This window comes from Trachurus trachurus (genome assembly GCF_905171665.1).
Source record: "Trachurus trachurus genome assembly, chromosome: 9".
NCBI classification, from domain to species: domain Eukaryota; kingdom Metazoa; phylum Chordata; class Actinopteri; order Carangiformes; family Carangidae; genus Trachurus; species Trachurus trachurus.
The window spans coordinates 426467-453851 of NC_139895.1; the positions used below are offsets into that span (position 1 = coordinate 426467).

General features: G+C 43.6%; 1 protein-coding gene across 1 annotated transcript; it reads right to left on the reverse strand.

Moving 5' to 3' along the window:
- Positions 1-27385, reverse strand: LOC310991857 (regulator of G-protein signaling 3-like). The gene is made up of 18 exons (XM_083979788.1): positions 27289-27385; positions 20400-20481; positions 20210-20315; positions 18978-19080; positions 18311-18559; positions 16366-16402; positions 14088-14323; positions 13335-13418; positions 11117-11228; positions 9079-9227; positions 8688-8940; positions 8616-8645; positions 6065-6279; positions 5385-5431; positions 5139-5237; positions 4309-4370; positions 1635-1801; positions 1-316 (listed from the first exon to the last, which is right to left on the reverse strand). The coding sequence occupies exons 1-18, from the start codon at positions 27340-27342 to the stop codon at positions 74-76; spliced, it is 2328 nt and encodes a 775-aa protein (XP_083835914.1). The 5' UTR covers positions 27343-27385; the 3' UTR covers positions 1-73.

Here is a 27385-nt window from a genome sequence, read left to right on the forward strand (position 1 = left end):
GGGTGGACTAAGTCTTTTATTGGTTGGTTTTTGAAGCCGACGTGGCGCTCCCTCTGCTCCTCCTCCTCCTGCTCTATGATTGGCCGACGGGCACCGACCCAGCTCTGCTCTGATTGGCCGACACGGCGGCGTGCTGCTGCTGCTGCTGCTCCTGATTGGCCAGCTGGGCGTAGAGGCGGGAGTGGAGGAACCGCGGGTAACTGTCGGTCTCCATCAGGCTGAAGATCTGATCCTGGGCCAGCTGGAAGGAGGCGGGGCTAACGCCGAGGCGAAGGCTACGATTGGTCGATTCCCTCACCGCCGAGTCCACGTTAACCTGCAGACGGAGAGAGGTTCATCACATGACCAATCACAGCACACACTGCCAGGCCGACAGACCGGTCTGTTTTGGCAGGAAAGGAAACTTGCCCCCTCAGTAACCCCTCTTCCATCCGGGCGACGATACCGCCCCCTAGTGATGCGCGGGCTGACCCGTAGCCCGCGGGTCCCGCGGGTCAGCCCGCGGGGCGGGGCGGTGCGGGTCAAGAAATCTTTACTTTATTTGCGGTGCGGGTCGGGGCGGGTCATTAAAAAAACTGACGATGAAGTCCAGAGTGTGTTATCAGGGCCGCGCTGATGTTGACGGGAAAGCCGGCGGAGGTGTGAGGGAACCGGATGAGACGGCGGCTGGGCGCATCAGCAGAGCGGGGTTGGTTTCACTGAGAGCAGGGACTGGGGAGGACGAGAGGCGGCGGCCACCGCGGCTGCTACACGCTGCACTGTGACTCTCCCGCTCCTCATGAGCTCCACAGTCCACACTGACAAGCTACCGGCAACACAGCACCTCTGTCTGCCCTTTCAAAGTAAAAAAGGCCGCTGTCTGACGTTTATTAGCAGCGGGGCGGGTCGGGGCGGGTTGTGAAAATAGATGCGGTGGTGCGGGGCGGGCTGGGGCGGGTCAAAATACTTCATAGATGCGGGACCCGCGGGTTGGAAAAAAACCCGGCCCGCGCATCACTACCGCCCCCCTCTGTTTAATAAAAACAGAGCTACATGTTGTTTTGTGCCCAGGGCCATTACATCCCTTAATAATACTGGATAGTCAGTGTTAGTGTTGGTCAGCTCAGAGCTGCTCAGCTGGTCTGACCAGGTTCAGGCTGAGATGAACATAAAACTGACTCACTGATAATGAGTGTTAATGATGAGTGTTAATCTATGTGTGAAAGTTGTACTGTGCTGTTTTTATCTGTGTTGTTTTTGTTTTTTTTAGATGAAATGTAAAGAGTGTGATGATCTGCTGCAACTCAATTTCCCTACGGGGACAAATAAACTACTACTACTACAGATCCAAGGCAAAAGACACAGGCCTTTCCTTCAAAATAAAAGCACCAAGCTAATAAAATGCGGTGAAACTCTTTAATTTAAGCAATATAATTTACAAGAAAGTCCCCGAGCCATTAAGTTAACATTTTGCTTTTATTGTATTACAAGTTAATGTCTATTTTATAAGTTTTATGTTGGTGAACACTTTTATTTTGGTGAATTTGGTGAATTTGGTGATTTCGGTCTCCGCTACAGACGGGAACCAGAATGCAGAAGACATTCTGAGTTAACAGAGACCAGGAAGAGCCTGGTGACGCGAGGCTAACCGGTACCTGTCTCGCTGCGCTGGTGGAGATGAACTCGTCAAAGATCTTCGCTGCTCTCGTGGTCATTTTGCCGAGGGGGCGTGTCCTCTTGAATCTCTCCACAGCCAACCAGAAGTCCAGGTTCTCCTCGCTGAACTCCGACCTCAGGAAGTGGCGGAACACAGCCAGACCATCTGACCAATGAGAAGAGAGTCGGGGGGGACTGGTTAGCCAATAGAGTCACACTGTCATCACACTGCCAGTTACTCTGACTGTGGCTGTGTTCGAAACCGCATACTTCTCCTACTACTCGTACTACTCATACTAACGATTTGAGTATGCAGTATGTTCACACTGCGCAGTATGCGATTTGCAGTAGGCGAGAAGTTCCCGGATGCATACTAGATTCGGCCGAAATGTTGAGTATACATCATGAGGTCACTACTCATACTCAAACTACCCAAGATGCAACGCAACGTGACGTCATGGACCGCCTCTTCCTTGCCGCGAAAAAAAAAAAAAAAAGAACGGAGAAGGAGGAGCACGAGGTCGGTCCAAACGGCGTTTCCAAGCTAGCCACAGTGGGGACAGGTTCACTTCCTGTTTATAAAGTAAGAGCACTGACGTCATTGTAACGGCTTTCTTTATGGTCAATTGCAACGGGTGCTTTATTTTGACACAGAAACCGGAAGTACAGTGCTCACTACGGCTGGTTTTACTAACGCCAGAGAAGTCCGACTTCGTCCGACTAAAATTGTAAATAGGTGTTATTTTGTCATTTTTTCAACACCATGGGGATACGAAGTAGTACTTTCTCGCCTGAAAATGTTTCAAATGTTGCTGAAGTTATATATTTACAGAGTTTAGAGCTTAAGTGAAATCAGCTTCAGGGCGGCTGATTTCGGCTCGGGCAGGAGCGAAATGCATTGTGGGTTATCATAGTACGCAGCAGTGTGAACGCTCTGCATACTGTATGATCGATTAGTATGTAGTATGGAGTATGGAAGTATGCAGTATGGAAGTATGGAGTATGGAGTATGTGGTTTCGAACACAGAGTGTCTGTCATCGTTGTATTCTACCATGTTGTCTACTCTATGGTCGTCTTGTGTCACTATGTTTTATATGACATTAGGTGTGTTTCCATTGCCCCTTGAAATGCGCAAAACCTAAATATCGAAGTTAAAAACTGGTAATGGAATTTCGGAGAGTTTATGAAGGTAAAACATGCAGAGTAATCTCAGTCCTTTATAAAGGTTTGATGTCATGTAGAAAGTCTTCCTCTCTTTATATCAAAGAAAAATGGGAAAAGGAATTAAAAGAACAAATAACAGAGGAAGAGTGGTTTAATATTTGTAAAACACAGTGCACGTCCACTAGCTCCAGGATCTGGAGAGAATTCAACTGGAAGAATACGGTCAGATTTTTTATTACCCCCAAGATTAAAAAAGGGACGGTGTCTATTCAGCAGCCATGCTGGAGAGCATGTGGCCACATGGATGCTGACCATACACATTCTGGTCCTGCCAAAAGTTAAAAGGATACTGGGACAAAATATGGAGGGGTTTACAAAAAATAATAGGATATGAGATACCAAAAACATGTAAGATACTCTACTTGGGGAATCTAACACACGATAAAATACAAAAAGAGGATGAGTATCTTGTTAAAGTATTGCTGTACTGCAGCCAGTAAAAAAACAATGACCAGAATGTGGTACAAAGTAGACCCCCCGACGGAGGAGCAGTGGATGTGCACTGTAGAGGAGATTTTTGTAATGGAGAAAATCACTCACAAACTGAGACTACAAGAGACACAATTTGAGGACAAATGTGAAAAATGGACTGATTACAGAAGACGAGAAGAGGACACCACCATTGCCACTGAACAATAAGGACATTGATATAAGGATGAGTGTTTAACTATGTATGTATGATGTGCCCTGACACTGTAATTGTTGAAAGAAAATTTGAATAAAAAAAATAAGTTACAAAAAAAAAAACTGGTAATGGAAACACCTACACTTCGAAAGAACTCTCAAATATCGCTAAAACTTTTTTATGCTCTCATGAGGTGGTTTTTCAGATGATCAGATTTCAAAGTGTAATGGAAACACAGTGAGAACTAGATAATGCATTTCCTGAAGCAACTACGGGTGAATGCTGAAAGCTGGAAGCTGAATGAGCTGAATAAATTGTTGAAACTATGCTGAATTAAGTGCAGAAACTGAAGAAACAATCTTGAAGACATGAAAAAATAGGAAGAGTATGAAATGGTTGGAAATTTCTTGAATTATTGAAGATCAGTATGAAGAAAATGAAAGGTTAAAGCGCCCTCAGATTTATTTAAAACAGTCTGAAAACATTGTTGAACCATTACTAACTAGACTAGACTACGGCTCATTCGCCAAACACCTTTCAATGGAAACACCTGCAAATAACAATTGCACTTTTTTCGAAATTTCAGAAATGTCGCTTTTATTTTGTGAAAATCTGTGATGGAAACGCAGCTAGTGTTGCCTCTGTGTGCTTTAACTGTCTATATTTATAGTGTTGTATCTCTGTTTTGCCCCCGAGGACGTCTTTCACCTTCTACCAGGCCGTTGTCGACATCAGAATGCTTTCTCAGCTGTCGTGACTGGTTAAATAAAGGTGAATGAATGAATGAAACAGTTGAACACCAACAGGAAGTGGAGCGTCTTACACTGATTGGTCAGCAGAGCCTCCAGGCTGTCCCCCCACCGCAGCACTTCCCCCACAGACGGTCTGAAAAACACAAACATTTCATCTCTGATTGGTGCGTTCAGGGAGGGGATCCATCATCATCAGTTAAAGGGATACGCCAACATTTTTTTTCCCGTGTCTTGCCTCACTCCCGAGTCCATGACCAGCAGATAGACACCATCCTTTCCACTGTGCGTGCAGTAACCATGGAGATAGAGCCGTATCGCCGTAATTAGCTTAGCTCAAACACTGGAAGTGTATAGGTAGTGTTAGCCTGCCTCCACCTAAAGTCGCTAATTAGCTTAGCTCAAACACTGGAAGTGTATAGGTAGTGTTAGCCTGCCTCCACCTAAAGTCGCTAATTAGCTTAGCTCAAACACTGGAAGCGTATAGGTAGTGTTAGCCTGACTCCACCTAAAGTCGCTAATTAGCTTAGCTCAAACACTGGAAGCGTATAGGTAGTGTTAGCCTGCCTCCTACCTAAAGTCGCTAATTAGCTTAGCTCAAACACTGGAAGCGTATAGGTAGTGTTAGCCTGCCTCCACCTAAAGTACCAAATTGTACCACTTGATGATGAAACTTGAGTTGATGAAGGAGGAGGAGGAGGAGGAAGAGGAGGAGGAGGAGGAGGAGGAGGAAGAGGAGGAGGAGGAGGAGGGGGAGGAGGAGGAGGAGGAGGAGGAGGAGGAAGAGGAGGAGGAGGAGGAGGAGGAGGAAGAGGAGGAAGGTTTGTCGATACTATGATGAAAAAGAAAGAGTGAAAGTAGGGTTAGGGTTAGTAGTAAAGTAAAGTAGGCGGTATGTTCTTACCTGTTGTTCCTCAGAGCTTTCTCCAAGCTGTTACCATGGAAACATGTACTGTGTTTCCGTCGCCGTAGAAACGCCAGGCGACTACGGACATCAGTGGCTCTAGGGAGGTGAAGACAAGTCAGAGACAGGAAGTACAAACAGGAAGTACAAACAGGAAGTACAAACAGGAAGTAGGCTACAAACAGGAAGTAAAAACCAAAACAACAACAAAAAGACGTGTGTGTGTGTGTGTGTGTGTTTACATACAGAGTCTTGGTTTTCTTCTTCAGCTGCAGGTTTTTGAACTCGGACTCCTGAACAGAACAGAACAACAGTCAAGTTCTACTGGTTCTACTGGTCTCTGCTGGTCTCTACTGGTCTCTACTGGTCTCTACTGGTCTCTACCGGTCTCTACTGGTCTCTACCGGTCTCTACTGGTCTCTACTGGTCTCTGCCGGTCTCTACAGGTCTCTACCGGTCTCTACTGGTCTCTGCCGGTCTCTGCCGGTCTCTACAGGTCTCTACCGGTCTCTACTGGTCTCTACTGGTCTCTACAGGTCTCTACCGGTCTCTACTGGTCTCTTCCGGTCTCTACTGGTCTCTACCAGTCTCTCTACTGGTCTCTACAAGTCTCTGCTGGTCTCTACTGGTCTCTACTGGTCTCTGCTGGTCTCTACAAGTCTCTACTGGTCTCTACTGGTCTCTGCTGGTCTCTACTGGTCTCTACAAGTCTCTGCTGGTCTCTACTGGTCTCTACTGGTCTCTACTGGTCTCTACTGGTCTCTACTGGTCTCTACTGGTCTCTACTGGTCTCTGCTGGTCTCTACAAGTCTCTACTGGTCTCTACCAGTCTCTACTGGTCTCTGCTGGTCTCTACTGGTCTCTACTGGTCTCTACTGGTCTCTGCTGGTCTCTACCGGTCTCTACTGGTCTCTAGGGGTCTGTACCTTGGGACCGTTCAGCAGCAGCAGCATCTGGTGCAGGGACCCCCCCTCTCTGGTCAGCTGGTTCCTCAGGGTCTGGATGGAGGGGGGGTCCTGGTCCAGGTCTGGGTCTAGAGTAGACCCGGGTCTGGTGAGCCGGTGGATGGTGCTGTCAGACAGGAAGCGCGGTGATCGAGGCTCCTGCAGCAGAAACCCCTCAGACAGCGAGCGACGCAGAACTACACAAGGAACAGAACAGTCAGTCAGTCAATCAACCAACCAACCAACCAATCAACCAATCAACCAACCAACCAATCAACCAATCAACCAATCAACCAACCAACCAACCAACCAAACAACCAACCAACCAACCAACCAAACAACCAACCAACCAATCACCAACCAACCAACCAGCTAACCAATCAACCAACCAATCAACCAACCAACCAACGGACCACCAACCAATCAACCAATCAATCAACCAACCAACCAACCAACCAACCAAACAACCAACCAACCAACCAAACAACCAACCAACCAACCAACCAACCAACCAACCAAACAACCATCCAACCAATCAACCAATCAACCAACCAACCAACCAACCAACCAACCAACCAAACAACCAACCAACCAACCAACCAAACAACCAACCAACCAATCACCAACCAACCAACCAGCTAACCAATCAATCAACCAACCAACCAACGGACCACCATCCAACCAATCAATCAATCAACCAACCAACCAACCAACCAACCAAACAACCAACCAACCAACCAACCAATCACCAACCAACCAACCAGCTAACCAATCAACCAACCAATCAACCAACCAACCAACGGACCACCAACCAATCAACCAATCAACCAACCAACCAACCAACCAACCAACCAACCAACCAACCAACCAACCAACCATCCAACCAATCAACCAACCAACCAACCAACCAACCAACCAACCATCCAACCAACCAACCAAACAACCATCCAACCAATCAACCAACCAACCAACCAACCAACCAACCAACCAACCAACCAACCAACCAACCAACCAACCAACCAACCAACCAAACAACCATCCAACCAATCAACCAACCAACCAACCAACCAACCAACCATCCAACCAACCAACCAACCAACCATCCAACCAACCAACCAATCAAACAAACAACCAACCAATCAATCAACCATCCAACCAAACATCCAACCATCCATCCATCCAACCAACCAACCAACCAACCAACCAACCAACCAACCAACCATCCAACCAACCAACCAACCAACCAACCATCCAACCAACCAACCAACCAACCAACCAAACAATCAATCAACCATCCAACCAACCAACCAACCAACCAACCAACCAACCAACCAACCAACCAACCAACCAACCAACCAACCAACAAACCAACCAACCAACCATCCAACCAACCAACCAACCAAACAATCAATCAACCATCCAACCAACCAACCAACCAACCAACCAACCAACCAACCAACCAACCAACCAATCAACCAACCATCCAACCAACCAACCAACCAAGTGGTAAAACTCCCAGGCAGCTCTATTGAGTGGAATACGTCAACACGGCGGCCATCTTGGTCAGGGGGAAGCCGTGTCTACTTCCTGCATCAGAGGTCTATCAACCATTAACATCACCACAACTCACTGAATATTCAACCAGTTTTCAAGATGTTTGGTTTATTATGAATGCCAGACATATTTATGATACAACAACAAAAAAACATTTTTTTGAAACATTTTTATATTTTTTTTTAAATGTATTAAACATACACTTCCATATTCAGACACACACCCACATGCAACAATACAGTGAAACATGTTCTACAGGGTCTGACTGGTCTGACTGTTGCTCAGACGTTTATATGTCTATGGTCAGAAACCCCTGACCAAGATGGCCGCCGTGTTGACGTACGCTGAGAAGCAGAAGGCGCTGTCACTACCCGATTTGCAACGCTACCCGATTTGTGACAGCCACGTACGGCAACTCCACTTGGACAAACTTAGTTGAATTGACTTAGGATCACTGCCCTATGTGCGTCGCCAGAGACGCTTTATCTTTTTATTTATTTTTTTAAATACTTTATTAGAAATGTAAATTGAGGGTTGGTTGTGGTGGTCTGGATCTTGATGCTCAGAAAACAGGAACACAGGCGACTTTTAATGTTTACTCTCCTCTTTTCTCGCCGGCCTCATCACCATGACAACCACAAACAATCACAACTACCACAACACTCACTGAATAAACGAGTCTGCCGCGGCTGTCTTATGACGGACCTACGCGGTTTTTATTTTATTTTATTTTATTTTTTAATCATTTTCACAGTACCGTATTTTAAATTCACAGAACTTTAAGCATGTACGCAAATCGGGCAGTGCCCAAATGAAGTTTGTCCAAGTGGAGTTGCCGTAGGCAGCTGTCCAAGATGGCGGCCAGTTTTGTCACAGATCGGGTAGCGTCGCAAATCGGGTAGTGACAGGCGCCATCTAGTCAGTATATATATGACCCCGCCCACTCTGTGAAGCCCCGCCCCCCTGGCAGCTGACTCACCTGCAGGTCTGAACTCCTCTGCACCTCCTTCCTCCTCCTCCTCTTCCTCTTCCTCCTCTTCATCTTCATCACTCTCCTGCGCCTTCATTTTGAGGTGGGCGGGGCTTAGCAACAGGCCACGCCCCTCCTGCTCCTTCATGCTGAGGTGGGCGGGGCTTAGCAACAGGCCACGCCCCCAGACACTCTCTGATGTTTCTGAGGCGCTCTCTCCCTCTCCTTGCTGCCGCTCCTCTACGTCTTCATCCTCCTCTTCCTCCCCCCTCCTCCTCCTCCTCTCCTCCTCCTCCTCCTCCCCCCTCCCCCTCTCCTTCCAGACCGGGCTCCTCTGGTCGCCGGGGGCAACGGGGGGGAGGAGGAGGAGGGGGAGGAGCGGGGGAGGCAGAGCAGCGCTGGTCCTGATTGGAGGAGAGGAGGAGGAGGAGGAGGGGGAGGGGTCAGAGGAGGGGGGGAGGAGGAGGGGGGCCGTCTCCGTGGCGACCAGCCGGCGATGGATGTTGTCATGGAGACACAGGCGGACGCGGACCTTCTGCTCGACGCTGAAGGACTCGAGGCTGACGACGCGGCGGGAGCAGGAGGTCTGGAGGAGGTAGAGGAGGAGGGGCTCCGAGGGCACTGTCAACAACAACAACAACAACAACAGGTTAGTGTCTGTAAACAACAACAATTGACCTATGGCTAAGCCACGCCCCCAAACACGATGAGCCAATCACAGTGCACATAGCTAGCCCATACACTGGGACATTCTCTGCTTCCACGTCCATTGAAATGCATTGCAGTTAGTCAGTTTTCATTGGTTTTTATATGTTTTTTCTTGACATTTTAAGTTTAAAATGGTCAAACGGTGTTCATGGGGTACATGTAACTCTGACACTAGGTATCCTGAGAGGCCACGGGGGGGATTTTTTTACCTTTTCCCAGCCACATCTCAACCCAGAGAAGTGTCTGCTCTGGATAAAGTTATGCAGTAGAACACAACACCAACTAAACCTGGATAAACTTAACAAGGATGTCTACATCTGTTCTCAGTTAAGTCAACAACGTATTTGAGGCAACATATTGTCAGAGATGTTTAGATGTTAGCCAGTATCACAACTAAGCATAAAGCCCGCTAGCTTAATGCTAACGTATAATGTAAAACTCCATAGACAGGCTAACAACCGACAGCCATAGCAGTAAAGCTAAGTGAAGTTTTGGTGACTATAGATGATATTTAATCTTTCTGCCTCCTGTGAAATGTCTCTACTGTGACAGCTGTTGCCATAGCAACTGTCACCCAATGTTGACTGTTTGTCCCAGTGAGTGGAGGGGGCGGGGCTTAGCCAGAGAGTGAGTGGAGGGGGCGGGGCTTAGCCAGAGAGTGAGTGGAGGGGGCGGGGGTCAATTATGGGTCGGGTCTGGGCTATTCTTTGGGGCAAATTTAGGCAAATTCTGAGCAACAAAAGGAGAATAGGAAGATAGGACAGTTGAACCTTATAATGTTCACTTTGCACTGAGCTGATTAACAAGTAGCAGTTCAACAGTGGCTTCACAAACTGAGTAAACCATTCACTGTCCTGCAGGCAGATTTGAAACCATTGTAAAAAGAAAAATCAGTTTTTGAGGTAAAATTCTGATATGAATTTGTCAAACATCTACTATGACTCTAAAATCTTGTACATTTGTTTCACAAAGACCATCTAGTATTTTAGTTAACTCCCTTGTTGGGTCTTGAACCCAGATCCTCCAACACCAACAACCAGCTGCTAACTCACTGAGCTGATGGTCTGGTAGTGAGACCTGCTGTGTGTCTTCTCTAATAGACTCAGTCACCGACCGGGCAGCAGCTGTCAAAATGTCACAAATCCTGTTAACTAAACAAAAATCTGTTAATACATAAATTGCATCTAGACAGCATGGAAATGTTGGTGATTTTTTTTTTAATGATAAGTGTTTTGCTTCATAAGAGAAAATGTGATGTTTAAAAATGCCACTCTTACATTGACTGCAGTTGTTCCCATGAGAGCAGAATTCTAAACGTTCTAGAAAATTCAGTTTTTGAGATCAAATTCTGATATTTACCAAACTTCATCAACCATGACTATTGAATATGAATATTCTCTCTTTTTTCAGGAAGATTGAAAATGTATTTAGCAGGAATTGGATGGTTTATGTTTACAGTCAAACATTTTCATGCACTGGAGGCTCAATTTTTGATGAATCTGTGGAATGTGGAGGACAGTCTGGAGATGCTCTGCAGCAAGTTTGGTGTCAATTGAGCAAAGATGGTGGGAGGAGACAGGGTTAATACGTTTTACAGATATAAAGGACTTGATCATTTGTATTGAGTCTAAATGAACAGAAGTTTCAGCAGCATCCTATCTGGGCGACATGGTGGTGAAGTTTCTAAACTGTAGCATGTAGCTACCGTTGGTTTGGTAGGAATGTTTAGTGTTGGAAAAACAACAACGACAACAGGTTAGTGTTTGTAAACAACAACAACAGTAACCATGGTGACCACTGACCCTCTCGGAGCTGCAGTGCGTTCAGGTACAGGGGACTCTGTAGGACGTTGCAGCGTCCGGCTTCGTCCTCTCTGGTCAGCAGCAGCAGGTCGCTGTAGATCAACACCGTCACCTAGGCAACAGGCAACGCAAGACATCTTTATTCATACAGCTCATTTCATACCAAGGCAACTCAATGTGCTTTACATAAAGACCAAACATTTAACACACAGAGTTAAAAGCAGGAGCAAATAAAAAGTAGAAGAAAAGGAAAAAGATAAAGTTAAAAGTTGTTAAAAAGAGCTCAGCTATCAGCACGTTTTATTTTATTTATTTAACCTTTATTTAACCAGGTGAGCAAATTAAGAACAAAATTCTTATTTTCAAGTGCAGCCTGAAGGGGGAGGGGGGAGGGGAGTGCTAAAAGTGAAAACAAGGTTAATAAATTTACACAGAAAAATTCAATATAATACAATACAATACAATAAAACAGTTAATCAGTAGGGCATGACAAGAGGCCTATTAGCTATAAGTGCAGGAGTCGACTGTGATCTGTAGCAGATGATGTTTGAAGACAGAGAGAGAGGTGAAGACAGAAAGTTGAAGGTGTTTTGTAGGTAACAGGATGTTCCAGTCCAAGGCTGCAGCGAACCAGAAGGCTCTGCGTCTGAAGACGGTGCAGACTTTGGGGATGGAGAGGTTGATGAAAGCACTGGACCTTAGATTGCAGGCAGGGTGGGAGAGGTGCAGAAGAGAAGAGAGGTAGAGAGGTAGAGAGGTAGAGAGGTAGAGAGGTAGAGAGGTGTGATGATGAGAATGGTTTTATAGATGAGCAGAAACCAGTGATGCAGCCGTCTGGTGTGAAGGGAAGTCCAGTCTACCAGGTTATAGAGGTCACAGTGGTGAGAAAAGAGAAATGTTTTTAACCTGGATGTAAAAGTGCTGACAGTTGGGACTGATGTTCCACTTGTTGCAGCATCACAGCTAAATGCTGCTTCACCATGTCTGGTCTGAACTCTGAGCTCCACTATCTGACCTGAGTCAGTCGATCTCAGAGCTCTACTGGGTTTATACTCTATATATATATATAGAGTCTAATATAGTCTCTTTATATATATAGAGAGAGAGAGTATAAACCAGTCGATCTCAGAGCTCTACTGGTTTATGTTAAATGTGAAACTCAGAAAAAGCTGAAAATATCTGAAAACGTCTGCTTCCTGTTTCTCCATGTTGCCATGGACACCGCCACTGAGGATGTGGTCAGACCCGAGGTCACGAGGTCACGGGGTCACGGGGTCACGAGGTCAGCTGGATGTAGGACTGAAGCTGTGATGTCACTCTGAGCTGTTTGACCTCTGACCTCGGCTAACAACGACTCCTCTTCACTTCACTGAGGAGATGAAACTAAAACACTGTGTGTGTGTGTGTGTGTGTGTGTGTGTGTGTGTGTGTGTGTGTGTGTGTGTGTGTGTGTGTGTCAGCAGTATCCTTGTTACAGTGAAACTGATCCTGGTCCAGAGCTCTGACACAGACTCAGTCAATAATCAATACCAGTGGCGGCTGCTGCTAAAATAAATTGAAGGGGGGGGCGTCAGATCAATAAGATAAATAAAGAGCATTGCTGACTTCACATCCAGCCAGCTGTGTTTATGACACAGCTGGGAGAAACATCGTGTAACTCCGTCCACGGCCACTTGCCTGCTGCAGGATTTTTAAGTCAGGTTGCTCTGGTCCAAGCTCCTTTATCCTTTTTTTTTTTACTCCAGCGAACGCCTCATGAAAGGATTATTTCATAAAGAAACAACTGATTTTACTTTTGCCGCCGCCGCCGCCAGAGAGCTGCGCCCGGAGGAGAATCTTGAAGTGACCAATTAGAGAGCAGCATGAAGTCACATGGAAGCCAAAAGTTTAAGAGCCCACATACACACTCATTAGGCCGGCGCCCCTCGCTATGTAAATGTATGAAACAACCCAGAATAAACCCAATATGGAATGGAAAGGCTTACACATTTCAGAGTAAAACCCATTGTATGATGAACACTGAACAGATATGATAATTATATTATATATTATGATAATTACTTTTTATTATGTTATTTATGTTTACTGTGTCTACACTTTCTACACGCCCTAGCCCTTGACCGGCCACCACTGATCAATACCCTCCTGGGGTTAGGGTTGTAGTGTGTGTGTGTTGAAGTCTCAGCCGTGTGGTGCAGTGTGTGTGTGTGTGTGTCACCTTGGCGGGCAGCGAGTCGGCCTGGTGTAGAACCATCTCCTCTGACATCAGCAGCGTTCGGTCTGGACTGCACAGGTCCAGAGGCTGCAACAACAACAACAACAACAACAACAACATGTTAACAACAACAACATCTAGACAACATCAACATGTCTACAACACCAGAGACAGGTGAAGACTGTTACACTGCAAAAACTCAACATCTCTCCAAGAATATTTGTCTCATTTCTAGTCAAAACTAATCTCTTTCCACTTAAAATAAGACTCATCACCTAAAAATGAACTTGTTTTTAGATCATTTTCACTTGTTTCAAACTAATTTTCACTTGAAATAAGTAGAAAAATCTGCCAGTGAAAGGAAGTTTATTTGTGTTTGTAATAAGAAAGAAAAACTTGCTCCACTATCAGATTTTTCTACTTATTTCAAGTGAAAATCTGCTTGAAAGAAGTAAAAAGTGTCTAAAAACAAGCTGCTTTTAATGTGAGGAGTCTTATTTTAAGTAGAATGAGATTTGTTTTGACTAGAAATAAGACAAATATTCTTGGTGAGATGTAGAGTTTTTGCAGTGTAATGAGTGAAATTTCAACTTTGGGTGAACTATCCCTTTAAATGTAACAACACCACTAGTTGTTGTTGCTGTAGTTTTATTTAGTTTAAATGGATAAATCTTCATATTTAAAAGCAGCTTCGTCCTGTCTCCATGACGACGAGCTGCTGCTCTGTGATTGGTCCGTTGGGTCAGGAAGTCTCACCTGGACGAAGACGGGGAAGATGAGCGTCTTGGGCGCCGGCGTGACGTAGCGGCCGTAGGCGGAGCACGGCCGGTGGGACGGGACGATGGTGCAGTTCTGGTAGTTGCCGTAGTTACCGGGGGAAGAGGAGGAGGAGGAGAGGGTGTGGCTGGCGAAGGGTTGCCGTGACGACCCGGGCTGGGGGTCGTGCAGGAGGCCGTGACCTCGGCTGCTGGGGTGAGTCTGGTACAGGCGACCTGAGATCAATCACACACACCCATCACTCATCAATAACCAATAAATTGATGAAAAATACCAAATATTACACTGCAAAAAAACTCAAAATCTTACCAAGAATATTTGTCTTATTTCTAGTCAAAACAAATCTCATTCTACTTAAAATCAGACTCATCACATTAAAAAGCAGCTTGTTTTTAGACACTTTTTACTTCTTTCAAGCAGATTTTCACAGCAAGTTTTTCTTCCTTATTACGAGCACAAAAATCTTGCTTTCACTGGCAGATTTTTCTACTTATTTCAAGTGAAAATATGTTTGAAACAAATGAAAATTATCTAAAAACAAGTTCATTTAAGTGAAAAGAGTTTAGTTTTAACTAGAAATGAGACATTTTGAGAAGAAATAAGACAAGTTTTTGCAGTGTACCAACTAAAATCCAGAAACAATTTGAAAAAAGAGAAAGTCGTTATAGTTTAAAGGGAACAGAGATATTTAACAAACCGAGATTCAGAACTAAAGTGAAGGAACATTGTTTCTCTGTGAGAGGAGTCACAGTCTGAACAAGGAAACCAAAGAAACAAGATCAAACTGTATATAAAAAAAACTGTTAAAAATAACATGATTCAGAAATATGACCTGGTGTAAATGTAATAAAACCACACGTAAAGGTGTATTACACAAACATGTGCTTAAGTGTCTGCGCGTGTACATGTGAAAATGTGTGTTTGTATGGATGTATATACAGATATTGGTGTTTATGTATTTATGTGTATATGTGTATATGTGCGCATGTGACAGTAAATTCATATGTGTGTCTATACTGCATGTAGCATGTCAACACTGTATTAAGATGATGAGTAGCTGGTTGGGCTGCAGCTGCTACATTTATTTTATTTCATTCTTTTTTTTTTATTTCTGCCCCCTTTCATTCAAGAGTTACAGTATAGAGAATGTGAAGTTATGTCACGCCGCTTTGCATTGTGGGACGTTGGACGCCATCTTTGGAGGATCGCGGATGTAAACACTTGCTCGTCTCCCTAAAAAAAGTTCCCCAAAGTCGCTTAAAAGTAATGATGGTGGGACAGTACTGCTGCCACAGTAGTAGCTATATGCACTAATACCAAAAACGAGATAGTTCATGATGTCTGGATCAGTCAGTGGAGGGAGTAGTAGCCGACGTCCCACACCGCAAAGCGGCGTGACGTAACTTCACATTCTCTATTGTCATTGTTTTATTTAATTTTTTGTTTTTTAAGCTCGATGAATGAATGAAATAAATAAATAAATAAACTAAACCAATAAGCAGAGCTGGTCAGTTCATAACAAACCCATCAGTCATCAGAGATGGACAGAGTACTCCACCCCAGTACTTGAGTAAGAGTACAAATACTACTGGTGAAAATGTACTCTGTTACAAGTAAAAGTATCTCAGTCGACATGTTACTGCAGTAAGAGTAAAAAAGTACTTGCTTTTAAATGTACTTTAAAGGGATAGTATCATTTTTTTAAAGTGGGGTTGTATGATCTCCAAATAGCCCCTAAGTACTTTAATTGCAGTAGAAGACTCTCTGCACTCCTCCCGTTAGCAACGCCAGCCCATAATAGCCCTGCCCAGAGATTTACAACATACAGTGTTGTGAACAGACCCAAAGAAACGGCCTATTTTCACGGCCTAAAAGAGGTTTTACCTGAAAAAAAATACACAGTTCCATTGTTCACTATAATATAATTTTTTCCAGCCCTTCAAAGTGCAGGAAAAACACAGTTTTTATTTGGACCTAACCACTTCACGTATCCCTCCGCCCAGGGTTAGCGCCCGCCGGTCAGCAGGCCGTGAAAATAGGCCGTTTCTTTGGGTCTGTTCATAATTCTTGTGTATTTCTGTCTGTCTGTGTGTTACCTGCCAAGGGACTACGGATGCACATTAGCAAGTTGCTAACTCTGACGCATTTACATTTGTGCACACGTACGGATGTTCATTAATGTGTACTGTCCCTTTTAAATAAATAAAATAAATCAATCAATCAATAACCAATAACCAATAGTAGAGCTGGTTCTCACCGATGGTCCCGGTGTCCTGGTAGAGCGGCTGCAGCAGCTGCAACACGGAGCAGAAGGAGAACATCGTTATCACACCACAACACTGAACTCTAAGTCATGTTATTATCTACATAGACAGAGTGTTGCAGAGTGATGATGAATAGTTCTTTAGTGTGAGTGGACTGACCCAAGATGGCCGCCGCTCAGTTACGCCGCCCGTCACTACCCGATTTGCAACGCTACCCGATTAGTGACAGCTACGTACGGCAACTCCACTTGGACAAACTTAGTGTAATTGACTTAGGATCACTGCTCTGTGTGCGTCGCCAGAGATGCTTTATCTTTTTATTTTATTAGTAATGTAACTTTATTAGTAATGTAACTGAGGGTTGGTTGTGGTGGTCTGGATCTTGATGCTCAGAAAACAGGAACAGAGACAGAGACTTTTAGTGTTTACTCTCCTCTTTTCTCTCATCACCATGACAACCACAAACAATCAGAACTACCACAACACTCACTGAATAAACCAGTCTGCTGCGGCTGTCTTATGACGGACCTCCGCGGTTTTTAAATCATTTTCACATAACAGTATTTTAAATTTACAGAACTTTAAGCAGACTTCCGCTTGTACGCAAATCAGGCAGCGCCCTGATGAAGTTTGTCCAAGTGGAGTTGCCGTAGACAGCGGTCAAAGATGGCGGCCGGTCTGCACATGCCATAGATACATACAGTATGTATCTATGGCATGCTGACTAGATGAGGCCTTCTGCTTCTCAGCGTACGTCAACACGGCAGCCATCTTGGTGAGGGGTTTCTGACCATAGACATATAAACGTCTGACCAGCAGTCAGACCAGTCAGACCCTGTAGAACATGTTTCACTGTGTTTATGCATGTGGGTGTGTGTCTGAGTATGGAAGTCTATGTTTAATACATAGAAAAAATAAAATAAAATTGTTGTTGTATCATAAATATGTGTCTGACATTTATAATAAACCAAACAGCTTGAGAATGGGTTGAATATTCAGTGAGTTGTGGTGATGTTAATGGTTGATAGACCTCTAATGCAGGAAGTAGACACGGCTTCCCCCTGACCAAGATGGCCGCCGCGTAGACGTATTCCACTCAGTAGAGCTGCAGCATCTAGTCAGTATATAGGCTTATTACACGGCTCTATTGAATCCTGCTCTCTGATTGGTCCAGCGCTGCGTTCTGCGGTCTGTTATTTCTGTATAACGGACCGTCGTCATGTATAACAGACCGTTGCTAGGGACGCCGCTCTGATCAGCGCAGCACAGAAAAGAGAAACTACAGGATATTTACCTTGTGTTTCATTTTTACCGTCATTAAACAGCGTCGGACTAATAGCGATGTTAGAGATAAATGACTGGTAACTTGTTACAAGGAGAGTGGAGGCTCCTCCACATCGCTGCTGGAAACCAAACCTGCATCAGAGCCTCTGACCCGGTGTCACAGCTCTCCTCTCCTCTCGGTGCAGCTGGCACCGCGGCTCCGCGACACAAACGCACCCCGTAAACAGTAAAGTTAATCTCTTGTTTATGACAGATACGACTACACACAATACACACACCGTAACACGTACGTGTATGGTAATCCATCGATCCACTGATTGATTATCAAAGGCTTCAAATGCACGAACGGGAGGAGGCTCAGCAAAACAGCGGAAGTGACCGGTCTTGCAGATTCGCTAAATGCAATTTTAAATCGATGAAAGTCGTATTTTGATCAACATTATGTTTCAAATTAATTATTTCACTCGTAAGCCGTGTAATAAGCGGGATAATGTACAGTTGGTCGGTTGTTATGGAGAAATAAACCCCTTCATGTTGTATGAAACCATACAACCTGTCGGGGTTTATTTCTCCATAACAACCTCCGAACTATACATTATCCCTTACCTATAGTATCTATGTGTGCATGCGCAGCCCCCCCCCCCTCTGACTCACCTGTCCTCCTGGACCGACCGGTGACAGGATGATGTAATTGTCTCCGTTTGATGATGTCACGCGTGTTCCTCTCAGTGTGGTGGTGGGAGGAGAGAACTCTTCCTCTTCCTCCTCTTCCTCTTCCTCCTCCTCCTCCTCCTCCTCCTTCCTCTCCCGCCACAGAGACCCCAGAGCTCCTAGAGTGGACTGGACCCGCCGGCGGCCATGTTTACTGTGGGCGGGGTGACGCAGCAGCTTCCTGCCCGTCGTCTAGGAGACACAGAGAAGAACAACATCCGTTCCAGACGCTTCTGCACATGCACCAACATCTTCCCTCTTTTCCCTCTCAACGTGCACGAAGAAACAAACATGTCGCACAAATTCCCCTCTGTTGTATTTTGATTCAGTTTAATTTAATGTTGACGCTCAGTTCATTGTAAAACATGTATTTATTGATGTAAACGTGGTGACTCCTGTCCAGAGCCCCGAGGCGTTAACGTAAACCGCTTCACCACGGCGTCACAACACACTAAACATTTCACTTAGTTTACTGCAGTGCTGTTGTGAGATGACGTTGGACGGCCAAATGGAATAACCAATCAGAGGAGAGCTCATCTAGCCAATCAGAGGCGGGAAAGGCGGGACTTTCCCGGACCTATCCTACGAAAAGAAATATTGCGTTACTCACCATGTTGTATGTAGAGGTGGGGGGGCGGAGCAGAGCTTCACAGCGTGGCCTGAGCTCCGGTGAACCTCTCCACACCACCAGGACGATCTGGGACGGACAGCTCCTGTAGGGGGGGGGGGCAGTGTTACTCTACTACAGTGTTACTGCTGGTGTATTGTAAGCAATAAAAATTATGTTATCCTTTTATGGATCAAAAACCAATGAGATGGCACCACTGCGGCATCCTAAGAAAACACAACCTTCTTGCATTTGAAAACTTTATAATTGACTGTAACATCAGACTGGTTTTTAAACGTCTTCATAACTGTGAATCACCTCTGTTGTTTTCTGCACTGATAAAAAGACGCTGCAGCTCAAGCTGAGTAAACACACGAGCCTCCTACTATGGCAACTGCATTGTTCCCAAGTGTACAACATCATGTGGACAGTCCCCTAACCCTCAGTAAGAGGGGTTAGTTAACCTATGGAACACTTTACCCACTCACCTGAAACTAGACACTGATACAAACTTGTTTAAAGGGATAGATAGATCATTTTTGGGTGAACTATCTGGAAATATAGACTTATTTAATTTTTTTCGGGACAATTTCTCATGTCGGGGCTTCAATACAAGACGGACATTACATACGAGCAGCATGGAGGTATCTGGATGTTTTTTGGTGTGTCTTTTTGTTATGAAGACAGTTGGTATCCATTGGCAACCGTCATATGGACATGCACTGCTACGCCGAGACCCCCTGTAACTCAGAGAAGCCACGGAGGACTCTGAAACTTCTCCCAGCCCTTAGTCCACATGAGGGGGAGGAGATAGTGAGGGACATTTCAATCTTGGGTGAACTATCCCTTTAACAGAGGATTAAAAGCAAAACAACAATGTTCACATGTATAAATATGGACTTTTTCATTGTTACTGTTTTTACTGTTAGGATCATGATTTCTCCTCTCATTGATCTTGTGCTCTGTGTTTTTTAGTCTGCTACTGTCATGATGTAGTGTCATGCACTTGGTTTTATCTTATACTGTTGATAATTATGGTCTGTATTTTTAGATTAGCCGCCTATGGACTGGTGTTGAAAATTAGCACATGTGCTAAACAACACACCCAAGCAAAACATCTGGTCTGTCCACTGGAACAGTCTCCATGTATCTGTGACGTCTATATCAAATAAATAAACAGAACATTGTAACATGGGGGGTCAGACCGTCAAAGCGTGGGTGGTTGCCGTGGTTACCTGATGGCGTGGGCGAGGTCGGCACACTTCCATGTCTCCACAGGAAGTCCGTTCAGCTGCAGCACCGAGTCTCCCAGTCGCAGCCCGGACCGGTGAGCCGGACCGCCTGAAACACAACCACCGGCCAATCAGAAGAGCCCAGAGAGTCATCATCATCACCATCACCATGACGACGGCTGTGAGGTCCTACCTGGGTCCACGGCCTGGACTCTGACGGGACAGTCGGAGCAGATGGTGAATCCAAACCCGTCTTTTCCCCGAGCGACGCTCACCTGCAGAGAACGCACCGTTAGCACGTTAGCTTAGCCTGTTAGCGTGTTAGCATGTGCAGGGGGTACTACTTCAGTAGAGTTTTCACTTTACTTGAGTATTTATTTCCAGACGACTGTTTATCTTCCCTCCTCCATGTGAACTCACAACTGAACTCTGTACTCGTCACATCGTCACAACGGGATCATCCCGACGTTCCCCGAAAGGCTAACCCTATGCTGCTCTGGACTTTGCACTTTGTTATCTCCCCACAACATCACAGGCCTCTGTCAGTATCTCTGTGCTTTTATGTTATGTATGTGTGGTAAATGGATGTTGACATTTTTTTATGTTTTTAAATTGCACATTTGGAGTTTGGGGAAACGTAATTTCGATCCCCAGTGTAACTGTCAGTTACATTGTGTGATTGACAATAAAGTTTATTCAACTATGTATACTTTTTTCTAAAAAAGGGTCCCCGCTTTTCCCCAATCCGGGGAACATACGACCCTTTTGGGGGAAAACGGAGAACATTTCAATTTATTGAGGATCGCCCCTTGAGATGCAGCATCTCGTTTTCGAGGGGGTCCCACATACAAAAATAACACAAAGACATACTACTACACAACAGACACAGAGCACACTGCTCTCCCACTTCAACAGCCCCCCCCAAACCCCACCCACCTTATCCCCGGCTCACAAGAAGTTGGATTACAAATACATACTGCATATGCACGCGTACCTACATATAAATGTAACTGTAAATGTAAATGTAAGTGCTCACATACACATAACAATACAACATCATACTCACAATGCAACATCAGGACACTTTCCTAAAAAAGGGTCCCATGTTTTTTCTAAAAAAGGGTCCTATGTTCCCCGCTTTCCCCCAAAAGGGTCCTTGGGGGAAAGCAGGGAACATGGGACCATTTCCCCACTTTGTATGGGATTTATATGGCCTTTCTTTTCCCCCAAAAGGACCCGGGGAACATGCAGTGTTTGGTCCCATACCTGGAAGTGGAGTTGTGACTTTGAGTGAGAAGTGTAATTGTCCCATTGGTTGAGTTTAGTAAAAAGACCAGGTAGAGGCTAGACAGGCCAGATAGATATGTAGAGAAAAAATGAAATCACTAAAACTTGTAACAGAAATAAAGGCACAGAAACTATATGATAATTTAAAGAATTTTCCCACTGAAATGAATAACTAAAATTGATTTGAATCCCCCTTATGAAATCAATGTTTATTCTATTTTATATTTAATTTATTTTTGACTATTTATTTTGAGATGTTTATTTTAATTTTAATTTTATTTCCACTGCTCTAAATGTATTCTATTGAAGCACTAATGTGTATGTTCCTATTGTGAGTTAACTTGCACTAATGTTGAATGATGTTCATCTGGCATTCCCTTCACACTTATGGTATATGCACTATGAAAAATGCCAGTGTTGTTTATTTTTGTACTTTTTCCATAAAAAATTTGAGGAAAAAAAAAAAAGAAGAAGAAGAAAATCGTATGCTTCCTGTTGTTTCCACTCTGGTGCAAACGCCACCGGCAGAGCGCCATGTTTCCATGTTTCACTCTGGATTGTCAACATGTAAATATTGGTGAAATGAAGGAGTTTCTCTGCAGATAATGTGCACTGCAAAAAACTCTAAATCTTTCCAAGAATATTTGTCTTATTTCTTGTCAAAATGTCTCATTTCTAGTCAAAACTAATCTCTTTCCACTTAAAATAAGACTCATCACCTAAAAATCAACTTGTTTTTAGATCATTTTCACTTGTTTCAAACTCATTTTCACTTGAAATAAGTAGAAAAATCTGCCAGTGAAAGTAAGTTTTTTGTGTTTGTAATAAGAAAGAAAAACTTGCTCCACTATCAGATTTTTCTACTTATTTTAAGTGAAAATCAGCTTGAAAGAAGTAAAAAAAAATGTCTAAAAACAAGCTGCTTTTTATGTGATGAGTCTTATTTTAAGTAGAATGAGATTTGTTTTGACTAGAAATAAGATACATATTCTTGGTAAGATTTTGAGTTTTTGCAGTGTGTTATTTAGAGGCTGCATTCTGCTGCCCTGTAGACTCAATTATACGGATATAATGACACCAAAGTTATCGGGGGGAGGAAATGATTGCATTTTATGATAGAAATAAGGTCCAGGTTGTAAAAAAAAAAAAAAAAAGGCAATTCCCCTTTAACTGAATTTCACCGTTTCCACAAGAAATTTTTAAATTCTTAATGGGAATAAAAACATGTGAATGTAACAACGACAACACCTGTCCTCCATCAACCCAAGCTCAGGGTTCACATACAAACCATGTGTGTGTGTGTGTGTGTGTGTGTGTGTGTGTGTGTGTGTGTGTGTGTGTGTGTGTGTGTGTGTGTGTGTGTGTGTGTGTGTGTGTAGGTGTGTGTGTGTGTGTGTGTGTGTGTGTGTGTGTGTGTGTGTGTGTGTGTGTGTGTGTGTCTGTCTCTGAGCAACCAACCAAAGGTCGACGCGTCCTCACAGTTTCTCTACACAAAGGAAGTTAAATGTCCCTGAGTTCAGACTGACAGGCTGATATTAAAACTCCTGCTGTGTGTGTGTGTGTGTGTGTGTGTGTGTGTGTGTGTGTGTGTGTGTGTGTGTGTGTGTGTGTGTGTGTGTGTGTGTGTGTGTGTGTGTGTGTGTGTGTGTGTGTGTGTGTGTGTGTGTGTGTGAGGAGTTGTTTAAACAGTCTGTGTTTGTTTCTCAGCTGGATCTTCACACTCTCACACTCAGACCACTTCACTGTCCACACACACACACACACACACACACACACACACACACACACACACACACACACACACACACACACACACACACACACACACACACACAGGAAGCTCTGGATGTTTTGCCAGGAAATGACAACGAGCCAGAAGTGACATCATCACACCGTTCAGCCAATCAGACGAGCCCTTTGTTTCCTGCTGCTTTGTTCCCACATACACTGTGTGTGTGTGTGTGTGTGTGTGTGTGTGTGTGTGTGTGTGTGTGTGTGTGTGTGTGTGTGTGTGTGTGTGTGTGTGTGTGTGTGTGTGTGTGTGTGTGTGTGTGTGTGTTAGTTTCTACAGATTAAATCAAACTTACTTTAAAGGGATAGTTCAACATTTCTGACAGATTTCAGTAGGGGTGTGTCGCGAGATTAACGATATTTCTCGTCGCGTTAAAAATCTGTCTTGCAAGATTTTTTAAAAATGTTTTAATGTTAAAACGATGTAAAGCAGGGTTTCCACTACCAGTTACCATTACTTTGCCCCTTTCCACTACAGAGTTAACACTGCACATCATGTTGTTTGCACTTGAAAAAAAGAAAGGAATATTTTATTTTATTTTAACTTTTATACATTTTAGTTTTAGTTTCAATTTGTGGAAGAAGTTAAAAGCTTGTGCTTACATCGTGCATGTAAAGAGCAGGGGTGGAAAGAGTACCAAAAAAATCTACTCAAGTAAAAGTACTGTTACCTTGATGAAATTTTACTCAAGTAAAAGTAAAAGTACTGGTGTAAAAATCTACTCAAGTAAAAGTAAAAAGTAGTTCATTTAAAATTTACTCAGAGTAAAAGTTACTTAGTTACTTTTTTTCATTTTTTTTGGGGGGGGGGGGGCTATAATGGCCAGAGATTGGCCTAACATTCTCTGTGCATGTCTCTGTGTTCCAAATTTGTCCCTTCTCCATCGATACACTGGTCTCCATCATCTTTTAGCTCCTGTGGCACCAACTTGATTCTGACCTTCTGACACTGCAGTTGTCCAGAGCCAATCAGATGGACAGTTACAGTTACTGGCACTAAGGTTGTCACCATCATGATCATGATACTAACATTTTCAACTCAATATCAATATTAAGGAAAATATTCGATACTCAATACCATTTTCAATACGGATAAAAAAAGAAAAGAAAAATCTCTCTCTCTCTCTCCCTCTTTCACTCACACACACCTGTTTTTTTTACTGTCTTTCCTGTCTGCTCTCAAGGAGAAGGGGGGGGGGGGGAGGGGGGGGGTTACTGTAGGTTCTCTCTCTCTTGCCTCTTTACTGTAACTGCTCTGAAGCAGTGGGCTGCTTGTCTGTTCCTTTGAGCATGGCCATGGATCTGAGCTCCTACATTTAACTCAACGGACCGCCGGTCCGGCCTTCAGCCCCGGTGTGTCTGGCACGGTCACCATAAACGTAGCCGAATAGATGGACATGCCTGATAACGTTGTCTTTAATCATTAACGTCAGCTTTTAACCGCTAGCTGTGGCTAATGGCTAATATTAAGACGACAACATAGCGACGAGCCCTGTTATGCACAAACTCACGTAGCGGTGAGGGGGGAGAGGTGTGTACCTGCTGCTGCTGAGTGCGTCTGTGCAGGGAGAGAGAGAGAGAGAGAGAGAGAGAGAGAGAGAGAGAGAGAGAGAGAGAGAGGCGGCAGCGGCGTAGCTACTTTTACAACCCACACAGAGTTATATATTTTTTACTTTGTAACTTAAGCTATTTAAAATGTAACTAAGTACATTTCTTCCAACAATATGTACTCAAGTAAAAGTAAAAGTACTGATTTTAAAAATTACTCAAAAAAGTACAAGTACACAAAAAACCTACTTAATTACAGTAACTTGAGTAAATGTAACTCGTTACTTTCCACCCCTGGTAAAGAGTTATAATAAAACATTTCAAAATGCAACTCGGTTAAATAAAAGTCTGTTGGTCCAGTCAGATATTTTGTCATTGTAGTTTTATTAAAATCACGTCTCGTCTCGTCTCGTGAGCTGAGTGTATCGTCGTCACGACCCTAGATTTCAGATGTGCTACCGTCCTTTAAAGGCCCAGTCTGTAACTTATTTGTCTTTTTATGATCTAAAATCAAACCTGTCTTTCATAAATCTGTATTTGACTGAAGGTGAATCACAGCTGCTACAAATGAAAGCTTTCTGGTTCCTTAGAATGAGTTGTTACAAGTCGTTACAAATACATAAGTGGGCGACGCACCGAACCGAGGCGGCCATGTTGCATCGTGACCGTAGGTAACCACGGAAACGTAAACATAAAATTTCACCGGAAGAGCAAAACCGGCAAAACAATAGTGATGGACGAGAGTTTCTCTATATTTATCTAATTTTTCATGTCACTATATCACCGTTTAGACTAATCTGATGTTTGTAAAGTTTATAAAACCAATGATTGGACAAACATTACTATTTATGTGTGCAGGTTTTTGTAATTAGTGGGTTATCATGGTTATCATAGATTAGCCGGGCTAACGGTTAGCTACCTGTTTAACTTTAATAACTCAGTGACTCAATAAACGCTCCATGGAAAAATATTTTCTCCAGCGGATATCTGAGTTCCAACATGACTGAGCTAACTGGAGTAGTTTCATGTCGTGTCCCACAACGGGAGGGTTTTAACAGCTGACGTCCTGCTGTTAGCTTAACTACCGCCGTTAGCTTAGCTACTGCTGTTAGCTTAGCTACCGTTAGCTTAGCTGCTGTTAGCTTAGCTACGGCCGTTAGCTTAGCTGCTGCTGTTAGCTTAGCTGCCGTTAGCTTAGCTACTGTTAGCTTAGCTACCGTTAGCTGTCCCTGTCAGCTGAGCCACTGATGCTTTCTAGACACTGTGATTCCCCCAAACTGAATAAATACAACACATAGCAACACAAAACACACACACAGAAATAGTAATGTTTCTTCAATCATTTCAGATTTGTCTAAACGGTGATAGGGCGTGAAAAATATGATATATAGCTAAACTCTGGTTCGTTACTATTGATCTCATTCACATTACAGCTGGTTTTCTACCAGGAAGTAGAATGTAAACAACTAAAGGAGATTCTGTCTATTGTTTTATACATAACACTGTCATAAACATCAATGAATACTTCTGACAGCTGTGGTTAAGTGTCATTCAGTAAGTTATGTCACTTTTGATGCAAAGTTGACATTATTTGAGATGTTTTTGTTATGAGAACTTGACATCATTTTAAAGTTTGGCCATTAGGTCTGCTATGACAGTTTAAATTGTCTTTATGTCAAGTTGTCACACTGCAAAAACTCAAAATCTCACCAAGAATATTTGTCTTATTTCTAGTCAAAACCAATCTCATTCTACCTAAAATCAGACTCATCACATAAAAAGCAGCTTGTTTTTAGACACTTTTTACTTCTTTCAAGCAGATTTTCACTTGAAATAAGTAGAAAAATCTGATAGTGGAGCAAGTTTTTCTTTCTTATTACAAACACAAAAAACTTACTTTCACTGGCAGATTTTTCTACTTATTTCAAGTGAAAATTAGTTTGAAACAAGTGAAAATGATCTAAAAACAAGTTCATTTTTAGGTGATGAGTCTTATTTTAAGTGGAAAGAGTTTAGTTTTGACTAGAAATGAGACATTTTGACAAGAAATAAGACAAATATTCTTGGAAAGATGTTGAGTTTTTGCGGTGTACGTCACTTTTGATGCTAAGTTGACATTGTTTGAGATGTTTTTGTTCTGACAACTTGACAGAATTTTTAAAGTTTAAGGCAATTAGGTCTGCTATGACAGTTTAAATTGTCTTTATGTCAAGTTGTCAGAACAAAAACATCTCAAACAATGTCAACTTTGCATCAAAAGTGACATAACTTACCGAATGACACTTAACCACAGCTGTCAGAAGGTGATGGTTATGAGTGTTATGTCAATCTGATGAATACCTATTACAGTAAAGTGTTACCCAATAGAACACACACACACACACACACACACACACACACACACACACACACACACACACACACACACACACACACACACACACATACACACACACCTGGGGAAGGTTCTGTCCGATGCAGACTCGACACAGCCGGTGGATCGTGTGCATGTTGGTTTAAATCCTCTGGACCCGTTGGTCCATCTGATCCAGG

Coding starts and splice junctions, on each gene's coding strand:
- LOC310991857 (XM_083979788.1), bottom strand. CDS start 27,342: ATGCACACGATCCACCGGCTGTGTCGAGTCTGCATCGGACAGAACCTT. Junction 14,324..16,365: donor CCAGGACACCGGGACCATCG/GTGAGAACCAGC, acceptor GATTGATCTCAG/GTCGCCTGTACCAGACTCAC. Junction 6,280..8,615: donor AGAGGAGTTCAGACCTGCAG/GTGAGTCAGCTG, acceptor TTCCTTGTGTAG/TTCTGCGTCGCTCGCTGTCT.